Consider the following 24,804-nt stretch of genomic DNA (forward strand, 5'->3'; position numbering starts at 1 on the left):
AAGATTATTTTGTATCTGGTCATTTTTATCAAGTGAATAGTACATCATTTGGTATTGGTACATCAATATTGATATTTCTTTTTTTTTTTTTTTTAAGTTTATTTATTTTGAGAGAGAGCGCGTGAGAGAGCAAGAGAGCATGCCCAAGTGGGCGAGGGAACAGAGAGAGAGGGAGAGAGAGAATCCCAAGCAGGCTGTGCACTGTCAGCCCAGAGAGACGCAGGGTTTGATCCCACCAACTGTGAGATCATGACCTGAGTCGAAATCAAGAGTTAGACACTTAACCGACTGGAGCCACCCAGGGACCCCTGATGTGGCATTTCTTTGGCCTAGAGATGAGCTGGTTCTGTTTGTTGGTATGCTGGGACAGGAAGGGTATGCAGAGGGAGGGTGCACATGATGGACTTGGTGTCGCTAACTGTGTGGTCACAGGAGGTGAGAGCCCTGGCAGGTGGGTGTAAGGGCAGAGGTTTTGAGAGAGGAGATGCCAGAAGACTCAGAAGGGTTATTTAGAGAGTGCAGTAGAGTCAGAAACTGTGAGATGCCAGAGTGTAGGGTATGAGGAGCAAGAAAAATGCATGTTAAAAGCATTGAGCTTGTAGTAAAAAATGCCAGTTGGTCACAGAATATTCACGTTTTTACTTCGTTCCAAGGCCTGTGAGTGTTTTGGTCTTACCCATGGACCTGCTTCCTACGAGGCTGGTCGTTTAAGCAGCTTCCTGAGAGCTGGAGAAGTCTAATTTCACCTCCAGTTGCTTGCATTGTGCCCTCTTAGGTATCCAAACACAGCCTGTGAGCTGCTGACGTGTGACGTGCCACAGATCAACGACAGACTAGGAGGGGATGAGACTTTGCTGAACCTTCTTTACGACTTCTTGGACCACGAGCCGCCTCTGAATCCTCTGCTCGCCAGTTTTTTCAGCAAGACCATTGGCAACCTCATTGCAAGAAAGACTGAACAGGTGAATAATCCGTCAAGCTTGTGTGGTTTGGGGTGGCTGGCATAGCTGATGCTGACATTTCTTTCTGTCAGCTGTCGCTGTGCAAACTGTATCATTAGGGCTTGGAGAACAGTGTTTCTGACTGTTCTGTGGGACACAGGCGGAGCAGTGGGCTGCTGGTGTGAGTTGGAATTTGATGAGGAAAGTGGCTTCCTGAGGATGTTTCTGCAGCCTGGCTCTGGAATAAGCAGCTCTTCCCGCCATCCCTGAGAGCTGCACAGGACTCCAGAGCACGCTGGCATGTCTTGTCCTGACCGGTCACAGGCATGAGGAATAGGGATATACCTGCATCGTGACAGGTTCATAGGACGCCCACCTTCTAAGATCTGCTGCTCTGTTTATGTGAGTGGCAGGTATCCATGTGTCGAGGGCACTTAACTGTTTCAAAGCAAATAAAAGAAAACTTCTAGCATTAGGCTTCTGTAAAAATAGTGAGTGCATTTGTTTCATTAGCTGGAGCATGGTCTTCTTAGAGTGGGTTCTTGCTGCTGCCTGTGCTTCAGGGCCATCAGTGTGGTGGTGTCCTGCCTGCCCCCAGCCTCAGCAGTTAGTTTTGGTTAGTATTCACCTTTTATCCCTTCCTACCATCCCCAGTGGATTATTTCAAAACAAATACTGGATATCATATCATTTTTTTATTTATTTATTTATTTTTTTTTTTAAATTTTTTTTTTTTTTCAACGTTTTTTATTTATTTTTGGGACAGAGAGAGACAGAGCATGAACGGGGGAGGGGCAGAGAGAGAGGGAGACAGAATCGGAAACAGGCTCCAGGCTCTGAGCCATCAGCCCAGAGCCCGACGCGGGGCTCGAACTCACGGACCGTGAGATCGTGACCTGGCTGAAGCCGGACGCTCAACCGACTGCGCCACCCAGGCGCCCCTGGATATCATATCATTTTTAATAAATATTATGGTATAGGGGCACCTGGGTGGCTCAGTTGGTTAAGCATCCAACTCTTGGTTTCATCTCAGGTCATGATTTCACGGTTTGTGAATTTGAGCCCCACATCCGGCTCTGCACTGACAGTGTGGAGCCTGCTTGGGATTCTCTCTCTTCCTATCTCTCTGCTCCTCCGTGGCTTGTGCGCGTTCTCTCTCTCTCTGTCTCTGTCTCTCTTTCTCTCGCCTCTGTCTCTCTAAACCTTAAAAATTTTTTTAAAAACTAAATATTATGGTGGGGTGCCTGGGTGGTTCAGTCGGCTAAACGCCTGACTCTTGATGTCACCTCAGGTCATGATCTCATGGTTGTGAGATGGAGCCCCACATCGAGCTCCGTGCTGAGACCATGGAGCCTGCTTGGGATTCTCTCTTTCCCCCCCACCTTTCTCTTTGCCCCTCCCCCACTTTCTCTTTCTCTCTCTCTTTTTCAAAATAAGTATTTTAAAAAATATTATGGTATATATCTCTAAAATGTAAGGACTTCTGGGGCGTCTCGGGTGGCTCAGTTGGTTAAACGTCTGACTTTGGCTCAGGTCATGATCTCGCGGTTCATGGTTTTGAGCCCTGAGTCGAGCTCTGTGCTGACAGCATGGAGCCTGGAGCCTGTTTTGGATTCTGTGTCTCCGTCTCGCTCTCTGCCCCTCTCCCACAAATGCTCTGTCTTATCTCTGTCTTTCAAAAATAAATTAACATTAGGGGCGCCCGGGTGGCGCAGTCGGTTAAGCGTCCGACTTCAGCCAGGTCACGATCTCGCGGTCCGTGAGTTCGAGCCCTGCGTCAGGCTCTGGGCTGATGGCTCAGAGCCTGGAGCCTGTTTCTGATTCTGTGTCTCCCTCTCTCTCTGCCCCTCCCCCGTTCATGCTCTGTCTCTCTCTGTCCCAAAAATAAATAAAAAACGTTGAAAAAAAAAAAAAATTAAAAAAAAAAAAAAATAAAAAATAAATAAATTAACATTAAAAACATAATAAAAATAAAACATAAGAACTTTAAAAAATTCTTTTAAACATATCTCTAGGAGGGGACAAGACTTTGCTGAGCAGATTGCATTATCACGTCCCCAAAACATTAACTATAAGTGTTCGGTATCATCAAATATCTGGTGAAGGAACGGACCCAAATTTTGTGTGTATGTCTGGGATTCTGAGAAGGTGTGACCTTCAGGGCATACCATCATTCACCGGAAGAAATTGTTGGCATGTTGTAAGTGTTCAGTGGAACATACCTTTCACAGGACCTTAAATCTTAGCTTTGCAAGGGATCTTAGAGGACTACCTCACCTCAGATCTTTTTCTGAACCAGTCAGAGCATAAGTGAAGAGTGGCGGTAATGCAGGTAGTGAGAGAGGCTACTAGCAGTGGCAGTGGTTCTAGGATGCGACAGGGAGTCCCTCACACTAGTGATAGTGCTGCGAGGATTGAGGGCAGGGGGCACTGTGGCCGTCAGGCAGGGAGTGGTAGGGGTGTCCTGTGTCCGTTGGGCAGTGGTGGTGGGGGCGGGGTCCCTGTGGCCATTGGATAGTGAGGGAGTCACTCTGGCCATCGGGTAGTGGGGGGGGGGTCACTGGCTGTCAGATAGTCGGGGGTCACTGTGGCTGTCGTGTAGTGGTCGGGGGTGGTCACTGTGGCTTGTGGCTGTTGGCTAGTTGAGGGGTGGTCGCTGGCTGTCGGTAGTGGAGGGGGTCACTGATGGGTAGTGGGGGTCACGGTGGCTCTCGGGTAGTGGTAGAAATTCCAAAGACCTTTCAAGTCTGGCTCTTGCATCTCAGCTCATAATTGTCTGTAGCTTCACAATATTCCTCTGCTACTTTCAGATATTTGCTGAATTTTACTGCTTCTTAACAATATTTCTGTCTTCTTCCCTTGTCCAGTGCATCAAAATAATATGAAATGCACTGTTTAAAGGTATTTCTTATATTGACAAACATGTAGCACGTTTCTATGAATTTAAACAAGACAGAAACACATGAACGGTCTCCTCTAATACTCTAGATCAACCACTGTTGATTATTTAGTTGATGTTCCTCTTTTCCTGTTCTTTTCCTGTAAGACATATTAAATATATTTTTTTAATGTTTTATTTAGTTTTGAGAGAGAGAGACAGAGTATGAGTGGGGGATCGCAGAGAGAGAGGGAGACACAGAATCCGAAGCAGGCTCCAGGCTCTGAGCTGTCAGCAAAGAACCCAACGCGGGGCTCGAACCCACGAACCGCAAGATCATGACCTGAGCTGAAGTCGGATGCTTAACTCACTGAGCCACCAGGTGCCCCGATTATGTCACACATTTAAAGAGAAAATAGTTTACAAACCCTGGTGTTTCTTTCACACAGCTTCAACAGTTGTGTGTTTCTGACCAATCTTATTTTTTCTGTTCCCCCATTACCAACCCCCATTCCAGATTATTTTGAAGCAAATCGCAGATATTTTATTATTTTATATGTAAATATTCCCATCTGTGTTTCTACAGGATAAGGACTCTTTACAGTTCTTTATTACTGAGGAGTAGTCCAGATTGTGGATGGACCACAGTTTAACTGTTCATCTTTTGAAGGACATGTTAGTTGTTGACACTTTTTGTCTATTACACATCAGGCTGCTATGAATATTTGCATGTAGTAGTTCCACCTTGTCTGCAGTCAGCCTGGTCCAGAAATAGGTGATCCTTCTCCTGACATAGCATCAGAAGATCAGTAGGAGCCTAATGCCACATCACGTGCCCAGGTCATTCACCTCCCTGCATCTCATCAGATAAGCAGTTTATCATCTCACATTACAGGAGGCAGGGTCAATATAGCACAATAAGATATTTTGAGAGAGAAAGACCACATAACTTTTCACATAACTTTTATTATAGTACGTTATTATAATTGTTCTATTTTATTGTTGTTAATCTCTTATTGTGCATAATTCATAAACTGTTTCATAAGTAAGTATGGATAGGAAGAAACAGTACATATAGAGTTCAGTACTATTCATGGTTTCAGGCATCGATTGGGGGTCTTGGAATGTATCCCCTGTGGATAAAGAGGGATAACTGTCGTTTTTTTGTGTGTGAATTGTTATATTTGAAAAGAATTTCTTGGGGCACTTGGGTGGCTCAGTCTAAGTGTCCAGCTGTTGATCTCACCTCAGGTCTTACTTAATCTCAGGGTCATGAGTTCAAGCCCTGCTTTGGGCTCCACGCCCAGCATGGAGCCTACTTAAAAAAAAAAAAAAATGAAGTGAATTTCTTATAAACAATACATAGTTATGTGTTTTTATTTGTTCTACTGATCTATCTTTAATTGTCATATTTAGGCCATTTACATTTAATGTAATTATCGATATGTCAGGACTGCCATTTTATTGTACTTTTCTGTTTGTTCTGTTTTTCGTTTCTTTTTCTTGCCCTGGGTGTTAACTTGACCATTAAAAAAATTAAAATTAAAAAAATTTCATTTAAGTTTAAATTTAAAAAATTTTTTAAAATTCCATTTTTGGGGGGGTGCCTGGGTGACTGAGTTGGTTAAGTGTCCAACTTCGGCTCAGGTCATAATCTCATGGTTCATGGGTTTGAGCCCCACATTGGGCTCTGTGCTGACAGCTCAGAGCCTGGAGCCTTCTTCAGATTCTGTGTCTCCCTCTCTTTCTGCCCCTCCCCCACTTCACACTCTGTCTTTCTCTCTAAATAATAAATAAACATTAAAAAAAATTTTTTTAAATACTCCATTTTGATCTACCTGTAGTGTTTTCTCATGTGTCTCTGTGTAGATTTTTAGTGATTCCTTTAGGTGTTACCACATAACTAGGACATGCATGTGGTTTGAATGGATACAGTGAATGAAAGTGGTTGAGCCAGCAGAGTTTACCAGTTCCTTTTGCTTGCTAACCCTGAATATTATCATTCTTTTCTTCTAGCTGTTGTGGTGGGTATATGTAATATAGTGTTGTGATCTTAATTTGTGATCTCCCTGGTGACTAATAAGGATATATACCTTTTCATATATTAATTGGCCATTTGGGTACTGTCTTTTGGGAAGTCTCTTGGCCATTTTCTGTTAGGCTGTCTCTTCTTTTTGATTTGCAGGAATGTTCTGTTTTCATGGATATAGTCCTTTGTTGACTTTGTGTTGCAAGCATCTTTTTCACTCTGGCTAGCTGCACCCACACCCCTTGGTATTAGTGGTATTTTAATGAGCAAAGGTTCAGATTTTTATGTTGTTCGGCTTTTTTTTTTTTTTTTTTTTTTTTTTAATTTATGGTTGGTGGGTTTTTTTGTTGTTAAGAAACCTCTCTACCACAGTCACAAAAATCTTCTGTATTTTTTTTAGAAGTTTTATTGTTTTACCTTTCACATTTCTATCTATAATTTACTTAACTGATTCTTTTTTTTTTTTTTTAAGTTTATTTATTTTGAGAAAGAGAGCACAAGATGGGGAGGGGCAAAGATACAGAGAGAGAGAGAATCCCAAGCAGGCTCCGCACTGAGCCCAGCACAGGGCTTGATCTCACAGCTGTGAAATCACGACCTGAGCAGAAGTCAAGAGTTGGGTGCTTAACTGACCGAGCCACCCAAGCACCCTGAAATTGATTCTTGTAAATGATGTACAGTTGAAGGTTTTTTTTGTTTTTGTTTTTTAAATATGGATGTCCAGTTAGCTCAGCAGCATTTATTGGTAAGGCCCTTCTCTCTCAGTTGCTTTACAATAATGCCCCCTCCCCCCCCATCATAAGTCAGGGGCTCACATATTGTGTGTCTGTTTCTGGACTTTGCTCTGTTGTCCTATTTGTAATTGCACTGATGTAATACTGTCCTAATTCCCGTAGTTTTATAAGTCTTGGTATTTGATAATTAGTCCTCTCACTTTGTTTTTCTTCAGTATTTCTTTTTACTAATTTTTGCTTTTTGCATTATTTTAGAATGAACAACTTTAAAAAAAAAGTCTATTTATTTTGAGAGAGCAAGAGTGTGAATGGGAGAGGGGAGAGAAAGAAGGAGAGAGAGAATCTCAAGCAGGCTATACTGTTAAACTCACAAACCGTGAGATCATGACTTGAGCCAAAATCAAGAGTTAGATGTTTAACCAGCTGAGCCATCCAGGTGCCCCTAGAATGAACAGCTTTTGGACTGAGGGTCAGTTTCCACATTCTCCCCAGCCCTCCTCTCCCAAGAAAACCTACCAAAATTTTTATTAGGCTTACATTGGCTCTAGATTGGGGTTGGCAAATTATGGCCCACAGGCCAAATCCAACCTGCCACCTATTTTTGAAATGAAATTTGACTGAAACACATCCATTCTTACATATTGTCTATGGCTGTTTTCGTGCTACAGTGACAAAGCTGAGTAGTTAGGGCTTATTTGATTTCTCTTGGTAACATGTTATAATTCTCTGTGTAGTGGTCTTACACATGTTTCATCAGGTTTATTCTTAGGTAGTTGATATTTTCATATTATTCTAAATAATATCTTTTTTATCAAAATGTTTTACTAAGGTAATTGTGGATTCACTTGGCAGTTGTATAAGGTAATTTGAAGAGGTGCTTTGTATACTTTGCCCAGTTTTGTCAATGGTGACATTTTGCAAAACAGTAGTAGAACATTACTGGCAGGATATTGACATTCATACAGTCCACTGATCTTACTCAGATTTGTTCACTTTTGCTTATAGCTGTGTGTGTGTGTGTCTGTGTGTATTAAGTTTGGTACTGTTTATCACCTATATAGGTTTACTTATCCATTATCAAAGTCAGGATACTGAACACTTTCAAAACCACAAGGATCCTTCATGTTGCCCTTTTATAGCTACTTCCATCTTCCTTCACCTCTACCCCTTCACTTATCCCTAGTCTCTGGTACTAATCTGTTTCCATTTCTAAAATTGTGTTATTTCAAAATGTTATTTAAATTAAAGCATACAATATGTAGTCTTTGGGGACTAGTTTTTTCCAGCATAATTCACTATAGATTCATCCAGGTCGTTGTGTGTTTCCATAGTACATTCCTTGTTATTGCCAAGCAGTGTTCTGTGGGGCAGGTGGACCACGTGTTTCTCCAGTCACACGTTCAAGTACAGCGAGGCTGATTCCAGTTTTTGGTGATTATCAGTAAAGCTGCTATTCTAATAACTTATCTGTCATTTTGTTTTATCCATGTACAGGATCATGTCATCTCTGATTGATGACAGTTTTATTTTGTCGTTTACAATTCTTATACCTTTTATCTCTTTTTCTTGCCTTATTGCATTGGCTAGAACCTTTAGTACAGTGTTGAATCAAACTGGTGATAGTGGGTCTCCTTGTTTTATTACATCAGAAGGAAAGCTTTCAACATTTCATAGTTAAGTATGAAGTATATTATGAGTTTTTTATAGATTTTTTTTGTTTTAATCAGAGTTAAGGGAATTTTCTTTATTCCTAGTCTTTTTATAACATTAATGGTTGTTGAAACTTATCAGATGTCTTTATTGAGTTGATCATATGATTTTTCTTCTCTATTCTGTTAATTCATAAATCCTGCCCATTGGTTTTCTAATGTTAAGCTAGCATTGGTTTCATGGTATTACCTCACCCATTTGGTTGTGGTACATTATGCTTTCTTTCATGTGTTGAAGTTTTGCATCTGTGATCATCAGTGAGATTGGCTTATAATTTGCCTATCTTACAATGTCCTTATCAGGTGTTTAGATTTTTTTTAACATTTATTTTTGAGAGACTGAGAGAGACAGAGCGTGAACAGGGGAGGGGCAGAGAGAGAGGGAGACACAGAATCTGAAGCAGGCTCCAGGCTCTGAGCTGTCAGCACAGAGCCCAACGCAGGGCTTAAACCCATGAACCGTGAGATCATGACCTGAGCCAAAGTCAGACGCTTAACCAAGTGAGCCACCCAGGTGCTCCCTATATCAGGTGTTTAGAATCAAAGTTTTATGTTCTTATATAATGATATGGGGCATATTCTCTCATTTTATGTTTCCTGGAAGAGTGTATGTAAGATTAGAAATTATTTTTCTTTAAATACTGGGTAGAATTTACTAGAAAGTCATTAGAGCTTGGAGTTTTCTATATGAGGAGGCTTTTAATTATAGATTTTGTTTCTTTTGATGCTCCTAGAACTATTCAGATTTTCTATTCCTTTTTGTCAGTTTGAGATGAGTGTGTTTTTCAAGGAAATTTTTCATTTTTTCTAAATTTACATAAATTGTCACGAAATCGTTTCTACTAACCCTATCCTGGTGATAACCCATGGGCTCTGTCCTGATGCACCTTGTTTCATTCCTGATGTTGTTCTTGGCGCCTTCTCTAGGGGTGTGTACTCATTCTCCTTACAGAGCCTCCTTCCCTTCTCCTCTTTTCCTTCTTCCCCCTCCTCTTCTTCGCATCTCAGCATGAGTATGGCTGGGGTCCTTCAGCGAGGTGGGCCTTCTCTGTGCCCCCCCATCTCCATTAGAAGCCTGGGTCCACCTCGGTGACCTGCATGTTGTAGGCACTTAATCTCTGGCTGAGCTGAGCTGAGCTCGTAGACGTGCGATTGAGAAGGACCTACCCAGGCTTCTCCACCTCCATCTCCACTCTCACCTGCGGCCCACCCCCATGCCCGGCTGTCCACATCCTGGTGGCACTGGTCGCCAGCCGGCCATGCATTGCCGCCTTTTCCTTTGTAGAACCTTAGTCCTCTTTCCCTCCCGGGCTGCGGCCTGTCAGTGACTGGCTGTCTCGTGTGCTCTGTGCTGTCGGGTTGCGTCCCAGGTCTGGGGGTTGCAGCGACGACGTTACTCTGCTCCGGTCTGTTCACACTGGTTATTCCTGTTGGGAGAACTTGAGGCAGTACTGAACGAGCAGTACTGAATGGCTGCTGTGCTATCTGAGCATATTTGTGTCATCAGAGCATAAAGCCTCAAACCGTGCAGCTCTCCATTAGCTGGGGATCTTCATGGGCCCCCACCACTGCCACATAGACTTCCCTGTGTTCAGGTCTCTGCCTGTCCTTGGAAAGGTCTGTCTTACAACTTTTTCTGGGTCTCCATAATTTCTGCTCAGTGTAATTGAAAATTAATCTTTCTCATGAGAGTTCTTGGGGGAAGCATTTCATGGGTGTCAGGCTTATCACGCACAGTGTGTTTGATTTCAGGTGATTCTGTTCTTGAAGAAGAAGGACAGGTTCGTCAGCCTGGTGTTGCAGCACATCGGCACCTCGGCCCTCATGGACCTGCTGCTGCGCCTTGTCAGCTGCGTGGAGCCTGCCGGGCTCCGGCAGGAAGTCCTGCATGTGAGTGTGCGGGCCCCTCCTCTCTGGAGCCCTCTCCCTGTCGGCTGAGTGCAGGCCGAGTGCACGGTGAGGGCCTGCCTCAGGGAGGCCAGAGTTGGGTGAAGGCGCTCAGAGACCACTGGAGGGCCGGTACCTCCAGCCTTCCACCCGCCATGATTTTCTCCCTGTGGGGCCATCATGGGTTCTTGGCAGGGCTTGTATTTTGAGGCTGGGTCTGCAGTCTGTACCTTTTCTGCTGTACTGCCTCAGTCTGTTGAGAAACAAAGAGCAGAGTGTTCCTTTTCCTCCTGACACTCTCTGGGCTCCTTCTCTGTGAAAGAAAGAAAACGACTTTCCTCACCAACCCCCAGACCCTAGTGTCCCCATGGCCTCAGAGCAGGGGCTCTGTCAGGTCCTGGCTGTATTATCTGGCACCTACCTATGAAGAAGGCACCAGCTGACAAGGATTCTTTGCAGAGAAATCACAGAGACCTGAGCAGGCCTGTGTTTTGACCTGGAGTCTGTGCACGTGTCTGTCCTGACAGGCTCGCAGCCTGATGAGCTGCTCATAACTCCCTGAGGGCTTTCCCAGAAAAGAGGAGGATTCTCTTTCCCAGAAAAGAGGAGGAGTCTCAGAGGAGCCAGGAAACGAGTGCGGGATAAACTGTTCACTGTTGTTTGGCAGGTTTTGTCTGTGATGGAATTTAAAGTAAAGGCCTGGGCCTTCTTGCTCATTTTCCAGCTCTTGGGACCCAGTAACAGTTGTCATCAGGGTAGCCGTTCTCATGTTTAGGTTCGTTATGGAGCAGCCTCCCACGAAGAGTCAGTCATAAATAGCTAACGTTAGGCAGTGAGACACAGCATGAATGTCAGCTGTTGTTAATGGCGGAAAGCCCACATTAACTTCATGTTAGCAACCGCGGGGGCAGATCTCCCAGTTTTGGATAAGGAAACTCACTGGTCTTCCCTGGGTCCCCACCACCTTTGGGCCTCAAATAGTGTTGGGCATTGTAGTCCTCACAGCATTCAGGCACCGGCACCAGACCTCTTTGCTTCTCCCGACCTTGGAAAGGCCCTGACACAGCAGAGAGCAGAGCGTCCATGTGCAGTCAGGCTGTGCACCGGGGCAGCCCTGTTGGTGCCTGGGTGGCTCTGGGCTCCAGCTCATTCTGTCTTCCGAGACACCCTGAGGACAGTATGTTTAGGCGTCTGGACCACTGGTCCCTTCTTTGTGGAGTTCAGGTCTCTCCAGAATTTGGTCACCACTTGTTCTTTCTGGGTCTGGGTGGACACATACGTTGGACAGAGAATCTCTACGCCTGGAACCTGGCACGTGGATTTCTTCTGCACTGACGGACTTTCCTTCTCTTTAGTTAGATGTGAACAGCGTCATTGGCAGGCCTCTTTTTCCCTTTCAGTGGCTTAATGAAGAGAAGATCATCCAGAGGCTGGTGGAGCTGATCCACCCAAGTCAGGATGAAGATGTGAGTATGGCTCCCACAGAGCCCACCTTCCGCAGAGCCCCTCACTCGGGGCTACTAAAGAACGCTCTCTGCCGCCGAGGGCAAGAGTCACATACTTTTCTTCCTTCAATCAAGCACAGACTTGCAGACTCTGTCTTTTTACTAAAAAAAGTAATACATACATATTATAAAAAACAATTTGACCAGAATTGTATTAGTGATCGCATCTCTGGCTGAGTAACAAATTATCCCAAAACTTAGTTGTTTATAAGAACAAGTATTTTTTAAATTTCTCTTTCTATGAGTCAGGGACCTGGACACGGCTTAGTGGGTCCTCTGCCCAGGGTCTCTTACAAGACTGTGGTCATCTCAGGACTCAGCTGGGGGAGGCCCTGCCTCCAGGGTCACCAGTGGCTCAACAGGACTCCGCTCCTTGAGGGCCGTGGACCTGTCCACGGGGCAGCTCACAACGTGCTGCTGGCCTCCCTTGGAGTGAGCAAGACGGAAGTTCTTCTTCTGCAGTCTTAGAAGGGACAGTCCGCACTGTGGCTGTACTCTGCTCTCTAGAAGTGAGTGGCTGAGGAGGTGGGGTTTACGAGGGCGTAAAGCCTCTGGGAGGGAGGCCCCCACCGCCAGTGTGGAAGCATGTAGGGTGGCAGTGGGGCTTCCTCTTGGCCCCCTGCCTGCTCCCTGCAGTGATCACTGTTGAAGAATTTGGGGTGTATTTTTTCCGTGCATGACAAAAGTAAACAGACACACTGCCCTCAGCAATTTGAGAACAGTGGTGCCGACCTGTGTCTGAGCCTGTGCTGTGGCCTGGCCACACTGTTCTCTGTTCCTCTCCGCCCACGGGGCCATCACACAGCCGGGTGAGGGTGCCTATGCTCCATACTGAGGAGGGCGGGTGCCCCTCCACCAGTGTGAGCACCACAGGCCGACTGGCCTGTTCCTGGCCCAGACGCAGGGGTGAGGCCACAGGGACCACCTGACTGCTTTCATTTCTCCCTAAAGTAGTCATGCAAACACTTTCTGTAGCCCAGAGTTCCCACAGTGTACAGGTCACGGCTGCACGTTCTGATGCTCCCGGCATGGAGCCAGGGGGCTGAGTTTCTCTCTAGTTAGTTTATCTGCACCACTAAACACCCCATGTTGTTGTGAGTGCACTGAGTCTAGATTTTCACTAGTTAAGGATTAATGGTTCCCTGGAAGAGTTGAGGTCTCTGTTTTCTGTAGCACCTTGTCTGTTTCCATTAGCTCATAGGACTCATTCTGAGTGTTACCAGCTACAGTTTAATGCTTAATATTTTAAATACTAATTTAAAATACAGTGGCAGTAACGTGGTCACATATGCAGCATATCTCAGAATGGTTCCAGGGATAGAGCGATGTCTCTGTGGTGTATCTGACCCTCGAGAGCCCTATCTGGAGTCTGGGTTAGTTCAGTACAGCTGAAAGGTCTGACCGGATTGCATCCTGACATTCAGAAAGGCCAACCAGGCTTCTCTGAAATGGACTTGTTTAGAGAGTCCAGTGTGTTCTTCCGAGAACTGAGCAGTGGGACGGCTCTACTGGCCTCTCTCCCCAGCCCTGAGGGGAGTGCTGTGTCTCCTTTTCCTTCCAGAGACAGTCCAACGCCTCTCAGACTCTCTGTGACATCATCAGGCTGGGCAGAGAGCAGGCCAGTCAGCTGCAGGAGGCCCCGGAGCCAGACCCCCTCCTCACAGTGCTGGAGTCGTGAGTGCTGGCTGCATTGCGGGTGCCTGGCTGGGTGGGGTGGGGTCTTTCTGAGCATGAGGAGGCCTCCGAGCCCCGCCCGGAGCACAGGCAGATACTGCAGATGCCCAGATTCTGATGAGCTGGCTGTGAAGTACTCCCATCTAGTTAACCTGATGAGCCTGTTTCTCATGGGAGGAGGGGTCTCCAGGGGACCCCTGGCATGTGTAGTGACTCTAGGCCAGCAGGGGCAGGAGCGTCGTGAGAACCCTGGGTGCCCAGCCTGAAGCCCAAGCGAAGCCGCTCGAGTTTTAGGGTGTTGCTCGTTTATAGAGAGGAGAGGCGGTCCTTTGGACGCTGGCCTGTGTGTCTGCTCCAGCAGCAGTGACCTCTGTGTGTGTCTGACAGGCAGGACTGTGTGGAGCAGCTTCTGAAGAACATGTTTGATGGAGACCAGACTGAGAGCTGCCTCGTTAGTGGGACTCAGGTGTTACTTACCTTGCTGGAAACAAGGCGGGCTGGGTGAGTGTCTCGCATGAGAGCTTGAATATGATGAGTGGTCTGGGTGTGTGGGGTTTTTAACTAATTGTTAATGATGGGTAGACTCTCTTTCTTGAAAAGATAAACTTACAGCTCCTTGACCTTTGGCGTCAGTCATGTTCCTGCCTCAGGCCGAAGGTACCCAATGTCGCCAGCTTACAAGGTGTTTATAGATGTATCTGTGGAATAGGTATGAACGGTGGGTTTCCCCATAGACTGTCCCAGTGTGTGATGTGTAAATGTGGTGTGGTGTGTGTGTGTGTGTGTGTGTGTGTTTGTGTGAGTGGTTTTTGTATGTACACGCCAATGTGTGGGGGTGTGGGCTGCGAGGTGTGTGTGTGTGTGTGTGTGTGTGTGTCTGATCTGTTCTGTCCCGTCATGTGGTGTGGTAGTGGCCTGTCTCCCAGGGTGACTAGTTCTCTTATTTCTTCTGGAGGGGACTTCATTGAAGCTCCCAGCACTGATAAACTGCACTTTAAAAATTAAAAAAAAAAAAAAAAAAAAAAGCAATAGGGACACCTGGGTGGCTCAGTCAGTTAAGTATCCAACTCTTGATCTCAGCTCAGGGTCTTGATCTCGGGGTCTTGATCTCCGGGTCATGAGATTAAGCCCCACATTGGGCTCCATCCTAGGCATGAAGCCTATTTAAAAAATGATAACAATAAAAAAGGGCACCTGGGTGGCTCAGTTGGTTAAGCGTCTGACTTTGGCTCAGGTCATGATCTCGCGGTCTGTGAGTTCAAGCCCTGCATTGGGCTCCGCGCTGACGTTGGGCTCTGTGCTGACAGCTCAGAGCCTGGATCCTGCTTGGGATTCTGTCTCCCTCTCTCTCTCTGCCCCTCCCCTGCTCGTGCTCTGTCTCTCTCAAAAATAAACATTTTAAAAAATTTAAAAAAACAACAACAACAACCAAAGAATAAGAAATGACAAGAAATTGAGTTAATCTTGGTATGGTATTAGTAGCAGTTTTTGGCTCTCTTTCTCTGGGATCCAATACAGATCTATTAGTTTATTACCTAAAAATAGAATTATAACATTATCATTGTTTTCTCTAGTTAGACAATCAGGATATTGATTTTTTTAATGTTTATTTTGAGAGAGAGAGCGAGAAAGCACATACATGCTCAGGGAGGAGCAGAGAGAGAGAGAGGGAGAGAGAGAATCTCAAGCAGGCCCTGCAGTGTCAGTGCAGAGCCTGATCTGGGGCTTGATGCCACCAATCATGAAATTGTGAACTGAGCCCAAGTTGGACGCTTAACTGACTGAGCCACCCAGGTACCCCAAGAATGCTGATTTTTTTTTTTCTTTCAATCTTTGTGAATCCTGGAAGCCTGGGCCTTTTCTGTAGGATGTGGGGGTTCTTCTCAAGGCCTCTCCCAACCTTGCCTGCAGTAAAGGGACAGCATGGAAATGAGACATAAAAACAGAGATGAGCCAGCTGATTCTTTTTTTTTCTTTTTTTGTATTTAAAATGTTTTTCTATAATGGTCACGTATTACTTTTATAACTGGAAAAAGCATTTAAATAAAGATCTCAGAGAAATTAGTTTGAAAAAGCTGGAGGGACGATGTGGAGTCCTGTCTCCTGTTTTTCAATCAAGGAGTAGGAACAATGGTGAATTTTCCAAAACCAGAGGTGGGGGCCAGAGGTAGGTCCGGTGCGTGTGAGATGCCACCAGCCCCGTGGGGGTGAGGAGGCTGTCCTTGGCCATCACCTGGGAATGTTTTCTAAAGGCCACTGTTGCTTTTCTCTTCTCTCTGTACCAGCCACCAAACCACTCTTGAGCCAATAGGTGGAGAAGTTGGGGGGCGAGGTGTGACAGAGGACGGGGGTGTATGCCCTGTGTCTCCATCTGCTGTCCTCATCCACAGGACAGAGGGCTTGGTGGACTCCTTTTCTCAGGGACTGGAAGGGCTGTGTACCGTCAGCAGCAGCATACTGCACGGCATTGAGCCACGACTGAAGGACTTCCACCAGCTTCTACTCAGCCCGCCAAAGGTGGGTGACCCCGAACAGCTGTTAGGTCCCTATGCAGGCATTATAGGCAGGATGATTTGCAAGTAGACCACCAGACATCCCAACTTGAGAGCCACCAGACAGATCCCAGAGGCATGTTTCCATACCCTCATCTGCTGAATGTCCGTCTCTTCTCTGAGGTAAGGCTGGGTGGGGAGGACATTTTGCAGCCCCCCAGATGACTCTTGCACTCTGAAATAGGGGCCGTCTGAGAGCCCAAGTTTTCTGTAGGTCTGGCCTCCAAGTCAGGGGTACCTGGCCAATGGTCGGGGAAAATGCCAGGGGAGGCCTTTGCTCAGCTCAATAGCTCCAGGCAGCACTTGGGTCACACGGAGAAGGGCTCAGTCGCTTAGCCACCATGGAGCTCACTGTGGAGCCCCTCTCCTCCGTCAGGGCCCCTTTCCCTTTCCTTGGTGCTTCGTAGCACCTACTATGATCTGTTGCACTATGAAGGTAGGGATTCTGGAACATTTCATTAATGAAACATTACGCTGCATGTGTGTGGGGTCAGAGAACCCTGGCATCCAATCTGATGAGGCCAACTGTTACTTGTCTCCTTCAAGTATGTTCATGGGGTGTCTGTTAGCTCGGTGTCCTGACACGGTGTCCCCCAGAGAGCTGGCCCCATGTTGGACATGTCTCATAACCTGACATGCACATGTCTTTGCTTGGTTTGCTGGGACCAGAGAGCCCTGGGCTTCTGGGGACAGTAGACCACCATTACTTACTGTTTTGTGAGGCCCTGAAGGGAGTGGTGGGGTCCCTAACCCTGCTGACCCCTTATTTCCTCTCATAGGCAACACTGGCTTGAGGAACCTCCGCACACACATCGTATGCCTCCCCAGGCTGAGCCGCTTCACGGAGTAGTGGCCTGGCCCTTTGAGCAGTTAGCACCAGAGCTAAGAGAAGCCAGTAGCGGCCATCCATGCTGGTTGCAGGTCTCTAACTGGGTGGAGCTCTTGTGTTTGTAGAAAAAAGCGATCCTGACCACCATTGGCGTGCTGGAGGAGCCTTTGGGGAATGCCCGTCTGCACGGGGCCCGCCTCATGGCTGCACTGCTGCACACGAACACGCCCAGCATCAACCAGGAACTCTGCCGGCTCAACACCATGGGCTTGCTGCTGGTAAGTGGGCGCTCCTGCCAGCCCTGGGTGGCTCTCTGCGTGTCTTGCACTGTCAGCAGGGGGGTGGGCAGACAGGGCAGGTGCACTGGGCGGGGGTCTGTCAGGGGCAGGCATTTGGACCTCAGTATCCAGACAAGGTTCTGCCCGGAACAAGCATAGTCTGTATAGAGAAACCATTTCCCAGACCTGTCGCAGGGTTGACCGCACAGGTCGCTGGTGAAGCACACCGAGTGACCGTGGGATAGGCCTTGGTGTAGGCTTACAGAGAACTGCCCCGAAAGCAGAGGGCAGATTTCTAATCCACTGTGAGGGACTGGGGTAATACAGTCCAGCCCCTTCCTGTTTTCTCCCCAAGACAGAATTTTTATTATAGCTCTCCAACATAAAACGTCCTGAAAGAGCAAATCCTGGTCACTCACAGTAGAAGGCCACCCTAGCAGCTCTTGCCCAGGCCAGTGGGAAGTGGTCCTCTCTTCAGCAGATACCTCTCTGGTGCCTGCGGGAGACGGTCAGGCAGGCAGGGATAGCAGAGCAGCACTGGCTGTGGGCAGCAGGCTCCGCCACGGAAGGTGGGTGCTGATGGGGAGGGCGCCCCCTGGGTGTGCGCCGTGAACACATGGGGTCTCGGTCTCCCTCTTCCCTTCTGCCTTGCCTTAGGGCCTCTACTCCCAGAGAACTGAAATCTTTTCTAATTTAAATTCTTATCCCAGGGGCGCCTGGGAGGCTCAGTCAAGCATCAGACTTTGGCTCAGGTCATGATCCCGCGGTCCGGAGTTCAAGCCCCGTGTTGAGCTCTGTGCTGACAGCTCAGAGCCTGGATCCTTCCTGCTTTGGATTTTGTGTCTCCCTCTCTCTCTGCCCCTCCCCTGCTCCTGCTCTGTCTCTGTCTCTCTCTCAAAAATAAACGTTAAAAAAAAATTCTCATCCCAGAAGGGGGCAGCCTTGGAACTAGGCCTGAAGTAGTGACTATATCTCAGTTTCTTACAGGGTTTGGGAGTCAGCTGGGCATTGCTGTGCTGAAATCCCAGATACGGATCAGGGCTTCGTTTTTGAAAGACCTCCTTTCTTTTTCCTCTCTTCAAAAAAAGTGTCTCCCACCCTCCTTTTTTGCTTTTATTTTATTGTGGTAAAATATATATAACATAAAATTTATCATTTTTATAATTTGTAAGTGTATAGTTCAGTAGAATTAAGTACATTCCCAATGTTATATAACCATTACCACTCTCTGTTTCTGCAACTTTCTCATCTTCTGAAACAGAAACTTTGACCAGTAAGCAGTCTATCCCCTGCCCCTCCCCCTCCCCCAGCCACCACCATCTGCCTTCTGTCTCTCTTTTTTTTTTTTTTTATATTTTTTACATTTATTTATTTTTGAGAGACACAGAGAGAGACACAGCACAAGTGGGGGAGGGGCAGAGAGAGAAGGAGACACAGAATCCGAAGCAGGTTCCAGGTTTTGAGCTGTCAGGACAGAGCCCGACACGGGGCTCAAACTCACAAACCATGAGATCATGACCTGAGCTGAAGTTGGACACAACCAACTGAGCCACCCAGCCACCCTATACCTTCTGTCTCTTTGAGTCTGACTCTTGTAGGGACCTTACAGAAGTGGAACCACGCAGGATTTAGCCTTTTGTGTCCGGCTTATTTCACTCAGCAGTGTGTCCTCAAGGTTCATCCATGTGGTGGCACGTGGCAGGATTTCTGTCCTTTTTGAAGCTGAATAATACTCCATTGTGTGAAGTGACCACATTGTGTTTGTCCAGAGCCATTAGTTGATAGACACTTGGGTTACTTCCAGTTTTGGGCTGTTTTGAATACGCTGCTGTGAACATGGGTGTGCCCGTATCTCTTCTGAGTGTGTACCAAGAAGTGGGATTGGCGGGTCGTACAGTAATTCTACGCGTCTGTTTGAGGAGGCAGCAGGTTACCGTAGTAGCTGCCCCATTTTACCGGCAGCGTCCTCACCGGTGTGGCAGGCACATTGTCACTCTCCTTGCCAGTGCCTCCTCCCTGGCCTGCGGGACCAGAGAGTCACAGGCAGACTGCTGTTCCCACCCTGGTCCAGGGGAAGGACACAGCCATCCTCTAGGCTTGGCTGGGGTTTGGGCCTCACTGGGTTCCCTCGGGGAGTGTCCACCTCTCGATTTCACATCCCTTCCTGAACAGAGTCCCTGGGTGTTTGAGAATTTAATGTACTTCCAGTAACTCATGGGTCAAGACAAAATCGTAAAGGCAGAATAATAAACATTTACATAGCAAAATGTGTATCATGTACTTGAAGTGGATACCACAGGAAAAGTACGCTTGGGAAAGAAAAAAGGCTAAAAAGTGATGAGTTAAACTTCTAAGTTAAGGACAAAAAGATAAGCCCAGCACAGGGTGTGTTCAGATGAGAGCAGAGATTGATGAGACAGAAGGGCGGGTGGCCCTTTGTCAAGGTTCCAAACAGAGAGACCATCTCAAGGGGGTACCGTCAGCACCCGCCTGGCCACCCACGTGGTCAGGGGACAGCGTGTGGGAACGGTGCACTACCACGACAGCGATCCCCTCGCCTCCGTGGTCCTGCTGCTGGGAGAAAACCCGTCCAAGGACTTTCCTCTGTCCTCTGTTTACTCAGGACCTGTTTTTTAAGTACACCTGGAATAACTTCCTGCACTTCCAAGTGGAACTATGCATAGCCGCTATTCTCTCCCATGCTGCCCGCGAGGACCGGGCAGAAGCCAGTGGACTGGAGGGCAGGGCGGAGCTTCTGCCCGGAAGCGGGGACCCAGAGGCCCCCCCGCCTGCTGCCAGCCGCCCTGAGAACACAATGGTGACCCACGTAAGTCCAGCCAGCGTCCTGTGTGTTGCTGTGCGCCCTTCCTGTCGCTGCGAGCTGAGCCCCGCCCTGTGTGGATATCCGCACTGTGGCTGCCCCCTAAGCCTCCCGTGACGTGGGTGCGCTGCCCTCCCTCCACTGTGAGACAAAGAGTCATGGAGAAAGTGTCCCTGTTTGCCAGGGAGCCGAGGGCCGGGCCCTGCGGTGGGCCACGCTCACCAGAGGGGGCCAGAGCATCTGGATGCAGCCCCGGGGTCTGCTGCCGTCATGACAAGGCCGTGAAGGAAAGTGTGCAGGAAAGAGAATGTGTCGAAGTCTCAGGGGAAAACATTCTGGGGTTGTGGACCCTGTGAAAGGAAAGTCTTGCCTTTTTCTTGGCACTTCCATGCTGGCCCATGAGTGTCTCACGGGAGTCTCCCCTCTGGGACTGCCCATAGCTCTTGCCTGGTGTCCGTGTCTGTGTCGCCTCTGCCCTAAACAGCTGACAAGAGTGATGTTAACAAGTGTTTGTTGAGGAGGAGAGGAAACAGGCGTGTGGGTGGGTGGGTGCCACGAGGAGGTGGGCACGGTCACTTCTTCTCGAGTCGGGGAGCCCACTGGTTCGTGCTTCCCTGGGGAGGCTGGGGACTGCAGGGGTGGGGGGGGGGGACGATTCTGACCCTCAGGCTGTCTGTGAGGCTCAGACAGGAGGGACACAAGTGTCTGACCAGAGAGGCCTGCGTCGTGCAGGTCTGAGCTGGACAGCAGCCCAGGGGGTACACAGCTGGGGGCAGGTGCCTTGACACCAGTGAGTGGGGGACCCTCACCCAGATGAGGAGGCCCTGTATGGAGTGGGGTGTGAGGTGGGTCCAAGAACACATGCAGAGGCACAGGAAATGGCGTCCAGGCCCAGAGGCCAGAGGAGGCACTTGGGCCCAATCCTTGCTTCTGGACAGAGAAGGTGGGAGGCGGCCAAGGGGAAGGAGCGGAGCTGGGTGGCCCTATGGGGCCCGGGCAGCACCTTTGCTCCTGTTTGGACTGTAGGGAGGCATTGGGGACGTTGCGCTGATGTGCCTGCTTGCTGCCAGCCTAACCCACACGGTCCAGGGTCGGGTAGAGGGCAGTGTGCAGCCCTGCAGACCCTGACTGGGGTCACCTGTCCCCTTAGCTGTTCCAGAAGTGCTGCCTGGTCCAGCGGATCCTGGAGGCCTGGGAAGCCAATGATCACGCACAGTAAGGACCCACGGGAGCTGTAGGGGGTACCCCAGGGGCTGGTGTGCGGCTCCGGTGGGGAACCTGGAAGTGCTGGCCAGGGAGGGGCAGGCCTAGGGTGCCCAGGAGAGACAGGCAGAGCCACTCTTCTCCTTGCCCCACCCGGCCTGTCAGCAGGGACCCCAGCCTTCCACTCACAGTGTGTCCTCAGTCCTCCCATCTCCCCATCCCCGCCACCAGCTGCTTCTGCTAAGCCCTGAACCCTCAGCAGTGCATCTGGGCTACTTCCTGCTTTCTCTCCTGCCCCACCGGCCTCTCGCGCCCTGAGCAGCTGGGATCTTTTTGGAACACACAGATGGTCTTCCCACTGCCTAAGTCTCAACCATCCAGGTCCCTGTGTGGGCTGCCCCTGCCCACAGCCCTGCCCACACCCTGCCGTCGCTCCACCCTGCCCACTGCTGCTTCTGGGGGGCTCTGATCTCACCCGCTTCATGGCTCGCATCCTGCTGTTACCCCACCAGGTTGTGTCCTCTGCAGAATACGTGCAACATGTGGGACGGGGTCATCTGTCCTTCCATGGGTCTGGCCCACGTGATACCACTGAAGCCCCATGGGCAGCTTGCTCTTGTCCCTCTTGTGCACTGGTGCACACGGTGCCTGTCACGGTGGGTGGCTCACTCCTTTCAATGAGGGGCCCACGATGCCACAGAGGCTGGGACTCACAGCAGGCTGCACACAGGCCTCCCCGCGGGCCTGTCCCTCCAGGCTCCCTCCTGACCCCTTCCTCTGCCAGGCTGGGCTCACTGACTCAGGAGCCCACCTTTGCTTCCTCTTCTGGGCACCATCAGGCTTTTAGGACAGAGAACATGGTCGAAAGTGACTTTGTCCCCTCTGAGCATTTAACGCCTTCCTAGCACAAGGGGCTTTAAAGATTTGCCCTTGTGTTGGGTCACGCATGTGACGGAGGAGAGGTTGAACGTGAAGCTGTGTGTGCTTGGCAGCGTGGGGTGGGAAGGTGGACGGAAGCCGGGACTCAGGCCTTAGAGTGTGTAGAACTCAGCAAAGGAGGCAGTTTGCAGACCCGGGGAGCCAGGCAGCGACAGGCCAGCTCCCAGCCACTGCCCATGTGGAGCAGCCCCTGCCTGGCTCTGGGTCCCAGTCCCGTGTCCGTTCTTGACTCCCCTTGCCCTCCCCTGCCACCCACCGCTGGTCAGCACCCGTGGCAGGAATGCACTGTACTGGGGTCTCTGAACCTCTTCTGCCCCACTGGGTGTTCCTTCGGGTCAGCCGGCTCTGGGTGGAGCTGGAAGGGCCTCTGGGAGCCAGGACAGGGCAGAGGTGTCTGCATGTGGGCTGAGGGGCGCAGCATCGGACCAGCCCTGTGGGGTGGGCAGAGGCCCACCAGGCCCTGCTGGTATGCAGGCCCCATGGCTGCCTCGGTTTCTGGTCTCTACGTTGGGGGTAGGAGCGGTGTCTGCCTCATTAGCACTCCTTGTAGTGAGATTGGAGTGATTGGCTGGCCTGTAGCAGGTGCTCTGGAAAAATAAGTGTCCTGCAGGTGGGATTCGTGGGGTGAGGGGAGTGGGGGGGACAGGGAGGGCTGGGAGCAGGGGCGAGGCCAGGGCCCTGATGGACACAGTGAAGAAAACCTAGTGGTCCCCTGATGCTGCCCTTCACTTTCAGGGCAGCGGGTGGCATGAGGAGAGGCAACATGGGCCACCTTACCCGGATTGCCAATGCGGTGGTACAGAACCTGGAGAGGGGCCCCATGCAGACCCACATCAGCGAAGTCATCCGAGGTGAGCCCGTCCTGCCCTTGTTGCCCTCCTGGCAGCAGGAGCCCCGTTCTGGGTCTGTCCCCTGCCCCTTCCCTCAGCCCCCTGCCTCTGCCGCATCTCCTGCCTCTGTCCCCTGCCCCCTTCCACTGCCTCCTGCCCCCTGCTTCTGCTCTCTGTCCCCTGCCTCCTGCCTCTGCCATCTGTCTCCTGCCCTCTGCTCTCTGCTCTCTGCCCCCGCCTATGCCTTCTGCCTCCTGCCCTCTGCCCCTTGCCCTCTGCCTCCGCCCCCTGCCTCTGCTCTCTGCCTCCTGCCCCTGCTTTTGCTCTCTGCCTCCTGCCCTCTACCCCCTGCCTCTGCTCTTTGCCCCCTGCCCTCTGCCTATGCCTTCTGCCTCCTGCACCCTGCCTCCTGCCCTCTGCCCCTTGCCCTCTGCCTCCCCCCCTGCCTCTGCCCTCTGCCTCCTGCCTCCGTCCCCTGCCTCTGCCCCCTCTCTCCTGCCCCCTGCTTCTGCCCCCTTTCCCTGCCCTCTGCCTCCTGCCCCCATCCTCTGCCCCCTGCCTCTGCCACCTGCCCCTGCCCTCTGCCTCCTTCCCCCTGCCTCTGCCCTCAGCCCCCTGCCTCTGCCCTCCGGCTTCCTACCCCCTGCCTCTGCCCCTTGCCCCCTGCCTCTGCACTCTGCTCCCTGCCTCTTGCCCCCCTGCCTCTGCCCTCAGCCCCCAGCCCCCTGCCCCCGTCTCCTGCTCGTCTCCTGCCCTCTGGCCCCCCTCAGCAGGCGGTAACTGCATTGGTACAGGACAGTCTGCTTGCTTTCCCACATGGGATCTTCTCTCAGGGTGGGCCTGGGTCCCAGGTGTCAGTTCTGTTGAACAGACCTCTGTGGAGGGCATCCTTGTGCCCAGCAGCCCTGTCAGGTGCCTGCACTCAGCAGCTCAGGTGTCAACAAGTTCTCCCCTGTGTCTGCTGCTCAGGGACCACCCGAGTCCCGCCCGAACACTGCCCTCCCGCTCCACAGTCCAGCTTGTCTCTGAACTCAGGCAGCTTTGCAGACCTTTCTAGCACAAGTCTGGGGAGCTGGGGAAGGTGGCCTCTCTTCTTGAAGAACAGGTTTTCGGACCTGAGCAGAGGCAGCCCCTCCTCTGGTCAGTCCTCCCCTCTGCCCTCAGCCTGAGACATCCGCCATCCTGGGCTTCTCCTGCCTCGGGCTCCAGGGCCACCCCTGCCCCGACCTGGGGTCCCACCACCCACGCCCTCTCACATCCTGGCCGTGGTCTGCAACTCCTGGCCACCAGGCTTCCTGAGCAGAGCCGGGAGGGCCCAAAGGAGTCTTGCTTCAGACAGGAAGGTGGGCAGGTCAGAAGGGCCCGTGTGGCTCCCCTGGGGAGGACGATGCCCAGACCGGCCTGAAGAGCGTGCTGAGAGACACTGGGAGGTCAGGGCTGGACAGGTGGATGGAGTGCACTAGTGAGTCCAGGGAGCTGAAGGTGGGCAGAGGACAGGATCCCTCAAGGCCCTGGGGGCGGTGTTTACACCAGTTTCGTGACCAGGACCGTCTTCTCAGCCCCACGTGGGATGCTTGGGCGCAGTGGATGGTGTTTGCACAAAGGAGTGAACTCCATCTGGCAGGACCCCCACCGGTGCCGTGATCCTGGAGCATAGGGGGGTGCTAGGGTTCCTCCCCCATCGTGCAGCAGAGGAAGCTGTGCTGCCAGTGTTAGGTCAGCTCTGTGGCAGGTGTGGTCCCCGCCGGTTTAGACCGGTGGGCCTGCCACACTGGCTGCCTGGTTGTCCCTTCAGGGAGTCTCTGCTGTGGTCCCTGTGGCACAGCTCCAGGGGTGAGTCCAGGAAGCTCTGGGTGGCCCTCCAGAATGGAAGCAGGGGAGTGTACTTGGTCGGTGGCCAACAGGCCGAGGTCAGGCACCTGTGACAAGGGTGTGTGGACCCAGGGAGGCTCCCTAGGAAGGGTGCAGTTTGGGGTGTGTGAGGTGAGCAAGGAG

At 50.3% G+C, this 24,804-nt stretch overlaps 1 protein-coding gene across 7 annotated transcripts in view; it reads left to right on the forward strand.

The window, feature by feature from the left end:
- The window catches only part of PPP6R2 (protein phosphatase 6 regulatory subunit 2), an 82,750-nt gene that overhangs the window by 51,592 nt on the left and 6,354 nt on the right, over nt 1-24,804 (forward strand). For 6 of the 7 annotated variants that reach the window (XM_019447314.2, XM_053895564.1, XM_019447313.2 and 3 more), the window contains exons 4-13: nt 776-962; nt 10,044-10,181; nt 11,579-11,644; nt 13,245-13,357; nt 13,745-13,858; nt 15,748-15,874; nt 16,864-17,016; nt 19,640-19,843; nt 20,988-21,052; nt 22,715-22,830. In XM_019447314.2, the coding sequence (XP_019302859.2) occupies nt 776-962; nt 10,044-10,181; nt 11,579-11,644; nt 13,245-13,357; nt 13,745-13,858; nt 15,748-15,874; nt 16,864-17,016; nt 19,640-19,843; nt 20,988-21,052; nt 22,715-22,830 (1,283 nt within the window). Of the gene's footprint in view, nt 1-752; nt 963-10,043; nt 10,182-11,578; nt 11,645-13,244; nt 13,358-13,744; nt 13,859-15,747; nt 15,875-16,863; nt 17,017-19,639; nt 19,844-20,987; nt 21,053-22,714; nt 22,831-24,804 lie in introns of all 7 variants that reach the window. The other variant, XM_053895566.1, reaches the window with a different exon arrangement.

Source organism: Panthera pardus, unplaced genomic scaffold (genome assembly GCF_024362965.1).
Source record: "Panthera pardus isolate Hobbes unplaced genomic scaffold, ASM2436296v1 HiC_scaffold_6, whole genome shotgun sequence".
Lineage (NCBI taxonomy): Eukaryota > Metazoa > Chordata > Mammalia > Carnivora > Felidae > Panthera > Panthera pardus.